Raw genomic sequence first — 5308 nt, forward strand, 5'->3', positions numbered from 1 at the left:
CATATTACTAATCAAAAATTAAGTTTTGATATATTTATGGTGGGAAATTTACAAAATATCTTCATGGAACATGATCTTTATTTAATATCCTAATGATTTTTGGCATAAAAGAAAAATCTATAATTTTGACCCATACAATGTTTTTTTTGGCTATTTCTATAAATATACCCCAGCGACTTAAGACTGGTTTTGTGCTCCAGGGTCACATATATATGAATGCAAAATATTTCTATTTCAAATAAATGTTGTTCTTTTGAACTTTCTATTCATCAAAGAATCCTTAAAAAATAATGCATCACTGTTTCTGTAAAAATATTAATCTGCACAACTATTTTCATAAATGTTTCTTGAGCAGCAAATCAGCATATCAGAATGATTTCTGAAGGATCATGTGACACTGAAGACTGGAGTAATGATGCTGAAAATTCAGATTTACATCACAGGAACTAATTACATTTTAAAAAATATATTATAATAGAAAGCAGTTATTTTAAATGGTAATAATAATTTCACAATATTACTGTTTTTACTGTATTTTTAATCAAAGAATCTGTGATCAGATTTGCTCAATATACTGAACCTGCAATCAAAACTCAAGTCAAATCAAGTCAAATTCAGCTGCTCCACATTCATTTTACAGCTCTGTACTCATACTGTGTGTCAACAATTGTCTCATTTATGCCTATTTTTACTTCTTTCAGGATAAACATCTGAGATAAAGTGGATATGGTGGAGCAGTAACATGTTCCTCTGGGATCACATGTTGATCACTGACACATTTGTTTTGCTCGTTCTCACCGTCAAGAACTTTAACCAAATGTGATGGTTTGAGTCTCTCAGGAGGCTCTTTAGGGCTGGTTAAAGTTGAGAGCAGTTAAGTGAGAACATGTGTATTACTGCTGCTGTTCCTGACACACACACACACACACACACACACACACTGTAAGTTCACTCCTATAGAAATAAGAGCAACCAGCTGTGCTGTACACCGCTTAAATTAGCTACTCGCTTGTGAATAAATGAGTTGTGAAATTCAGAAAGACGGGGTTAAAATGGCACAGAGCTATAGAGAGATCCATATATGTTTAGTTTAACACTCTAATGCTGTTTCTAAGGCATCTTTGCTAATAAAAGCACATAAAACTAGAGCTTACCAATGCAAAACACACTGACACAATGCTAAGGTAAGCATGTGTTTGCTTGGATGTTCTGAGTGCTTGCTAGTGTGTTCTGGGTGGTTGTTTCCTGGCGTAAGTCAAATGATCTCTCAAGTCTGTTTTATCATCCAGCAGGCAGAAAAAGTCTGATCACCTGATGATGATTGCTGATGATGTTTGACTTTAGCTGGGTGTAGTTTGCGTAGTCTGGTCGAGTGTTGTGTGTCTGTGTCACAGATGAGACTATCAGGACACACACGCACAGATCTGACAGACATTTCCTCTGAGGGTTACATGTTAATCAAGTTACATGTTTACACATGATGTCACAGTGATGTCTGATGCTAGACAAACACACATTGCCCCCTAAAAGGATAACTCAGTGGCCCAGTACATTTCCATGCTGATCTCAAATAAACTAAAAAAATATTATGACTAGAGTGTGCACTTTCTTAAATGTTTAAATGTTTTTTTTTTTAAAGTACTTTTTTTTTTTTTTTTTTTTTTTTTTACAAAAAGATTGTTCAAAACAGAAGCTAAGGAGGTCAGATCAAAATGTTATTGCTCGGAGGTTGCTCTTTTAGCTCAAAATACTTTACATTTTTCATTAAAGGTTTCATTAAAGATTTTTCTCCTAAAAGAAGAAACCAAATGAGTGAATAGTTGTCCTACACTGGAAGGTTCAGAAGTTGTCACTGGGACAGTACCTTTTCAAAAGGCACACTTTTATACCTTTTAGGTACTAATATATGCATACTTGAAGTATTAATATGTACACTCAAGGTACTAATATGCACATTATAGGTACTAATATGGACATTTTAGGCACTAACATGCACACCTGAGGTACTAATATGTACACTTTAAGTACTAATATGCACACTTGAGGTACTAATATGCACATTTTAGATACTAACATGTACACTTTAGGTACTCTTATGCACACCTGAGGTACTAATATGTACACTTTAGGTACTAATATGCACACCTTAGGTACTAATATGCACACTTGAGGTACTAATATGCACATTTTAGATACTAACATGTACACTTTAGGTACTCTTATGCACACCTGAGGTACTAATATGTACACTTGAAGTACTGTACACTTGAAGTACTAATATGTACACTTTAAGTACTAATATGCACACTTGAGGTACCAATATGCACATTTTAGGTTCTAATATGTACACTTTAGGTACTATTATGCACATTTTAGGTACTAATGTGTACACTCTAGGTACTAATATGCACAATCTGGGTACTAATATGTACCTTTAAGGTACCCTAATGGATCCTTTAGGTACAAAGGTGTACCACCCCAGTGACAGCTTTGAGATATCTTGTCATGGCACAGTTTGAGACCTTGTTGAGATCTCTTCTGAAACCCAAGAGGAGACATACTTTTTGTCAGGGGACAATCTGAGAAACAGTAGACATCTCACTGCTGTCTAGGAGAAACAACGCAAACAACCATACACGCCTAAATCAAGATGCCCCGTGGCGTTAAAAAGGAAGGGATGTCAGTGCGAGACACCAGACAAACACACACGCACACACACACACACACACACACGCACGCACACACACACACACACACACACACACAGGAAACAGGAAGACCCTTATCTGCACATGGGCTCCATATGAGTAATGGCTAATTAACTTGTTCTGCGTAAAACACCGAAAACACATTGTGCATCTCCCTGATGGGCTTATCATACTTGAAAACAAACCAGAGACGATCAAATAAGAGATCAATGACTCTGTTAGGTATATACACAGCCTTTGCAAACAAAAGCTTAACCTTTGATCACATTATAAAGGATGTGTTTCCTCCTTTGCTGTGTCAGGGGAAACATTTACGGCAATATGTGGGTTAATTGCTCTCAGGTTTCTGGGTGTCAGGACACAATTATGCATTTAAGGATATTGCAGCCAACAGCACCATTCCTTCACGGCCCATTCATTTTGTTTGTTTTATTAGAGCAGCTAATTTCATTTATGGGGTTTAAATATTAGTAATATTATTCCTGTGTGGTTAATTTAGACAGACCAGAACAGCCTGAATTTAGTTGCACATCAGGTGTTTTGCTTAGATATAATTTGCCATTTGCAAAAGGTTTTTAACAAATATTGCAGGCTATAGAAATGTTGTGAATAGAATAGAAAGGCCCATTCATTTTGTTTGTTTTATTAGAGCGGCTAATTTCATTTATGGGGTTTAAATATTAGTAATATTATTCCTGTGTGGTTAATTTAGACAGACCAGAACAGCCTGAATTTAGTTGCACATCAGGTGTTTTGCTTAGATATAATTTGCCATTTGCAAAAGGTTTTTAACAAATATTGCAGGCTATAGAAATGTTGTGAATAGAATAGAAAGCCTATATAATAGAAATGCCATAAAACATTTGATTTATATGCACATTTAAATGTAAAAAGGATCTATTATTACCAATTTTATTATTAAAAAGTTATAAAAAGTAATTCCTTTAATTATAAAAGTAAAGTTTCCCTATAAAAGTAATAATATTCCTAAAGGATTTTCTGAATTTAAATTTAAATGAATTAATAAATGTATTAATTTAATTAGAATTTAATTAATTCGCAATTCACAATTTCACAATTAATTGAATTTAATTCCATGTCACAATAATCAATATTTTTGCCTGTAATGACATAACCCAGAAAAAAATCCATAAATAAAATAAACATATAGCCTACTGAATCTATCTATCTATCTATCTATCTATCTATCTATCTATCAATTAAAATGCATTAAAGTACTTTCAAACTATTAGACACTTCATTAAACTTTAGATATTTTCAGAAATATATTTTCAGAACTATTAACAATGCATCAATAGCTACATCAACTACTGACCTGTTAAACATATGATATAGGCAATTAAGAATGAATAGAGTTTAAAACGAATTAAACCAAATGAATGGCCTGTAATTTTTCATCTTCTTCTTCTTATTATTATTCACATCGGAATGTTGTTGTTGTTGTTTTTTTGACGTGATTTAAATCTAAATAACACAATTTAGTTCATAACTTTACCATTACCAATATTATTGCATGATTAGTAGGCTACATCCAAACACGTCAATTGTCAAATTTGAATAAAACTCTAAATTGTGCCTTTTTCGTGCCTTCCCTGATGAATGCATTTTCTTAACCGTTAAAGTGATGTGCACGTGATAACGTTTCCAAACACTCGCAATCGCTTTGGCCACAACTGAAGTGATTCTGAATAAACGCAGTGTAGCTCTTTATTATTAGGTGACTCACTGTAGGGATCGTCTTTGCTCTTGGTGCCGTTGACTCTCCCGTCTTTCCCGATCCTAAGGAAGAACTTCTGGAAGGAGAAGAGTTTCCTCTGGCGCACGTCTCCCTGGAGGTGCACGTAGCTGCGCACATGCCGGCCGGAGGTGGAGGCGGATGAGGAGTTGGCGACCCTGAGCGCCCGATGCACGGAACATGCGCTGCCGCAGGTGACGCTGGACGCGAAGATCACGGAGACGGCGAGAAGATAGACGACACACACCGACCAGCATGCAGACACACTGTTACTCACTGTCCATCTCCTCATGGTACTCCTCATGGAACATGCTGCTCAGTGAATGTGCATGGATGCCTCTCGCTCCAGAGAACTCCACTCGAGACGGGTGAAGAAAGCATGAAGTTGTGGAATTAGGCTGAAGAGCGAGTCTGTGAAGCTTCTGATGCTGAGATAAAGCGCTTTATTAATCCAATTTGGGAATGATTATCAAGGCAGCACTTATTCCTCCTGCGTTTCCTGGGAATGTGCGTCAAAACGATCCCTGTTCGTGGCATCCAGTCTTCTGATGTGATCTCATACCTCCAGGAGGTTCACAGAAATGCTGCTGTCTCTCTCTCGGTTCCTCACCCCTCCCTACTCCTTGTCTGTCATTCGGTCCCTTCCTCTATTCTCACACTCACATGAAGCATTTGCTCCTCCTTGTCGTGTCCCCCCCCCCAGAATTCCCTCCGTTCGGGGTCTGTAGGTGCGGGGTTTGTCTGATAGGGCTTTTGTGAATGGCTGTTATCTGGAGCTCTTTGATAGTGGACTAGGAAAAGAGCACAGACGCTTGAGAAGATGAACAAACCTAACCAGAGGCCA

General features: G+C 36.9%; 1 protein-coding gene across 1 annotated transcript in view; it reads right to left on the reverse strand.

The window, feature by feature from the left end:
• LOC107705049 (fibroblast growth factor 10-like) overlaps positions 1-5075 on the reverse strand; it is a 14448-nt gene extending 9373 nt beyond the window's left edge. The window contains exon 1 of the mRNA XM_016508170.1: positions 4456-5075. Coding sequence (XP_016363656.1) covers positions 4456-4768 — 313 coding nt within the window. The 5' untranslated portion in view covers positions 4769-5075. The remainder of the gene's footprint in view (positions 1-4455) is intronic.
• Between the last annotated feature and the right edge of the window lie 233 nt (positions 5076-5308).

Source organism: Sinocyclocheilus anshuiensis, unplaced genomic scaffold (assembly GCF_001515605.1).
Source record: "Sinocyclocheilus anshuiensis isolate Anshui unplaced genomic scaffold, SAMN03320099.WGS_v1.1 scaffold117, whole genome shotgun sequence".
Classification (NCBI taxonomy): domain Eukaryota; kingdom Metazoa; phylum Chordata; class Actinopteri; order Cypriniformes; family Cyprinidae; genus Sinocyclocheilus; species Sinocyclocheilus anshuiensis.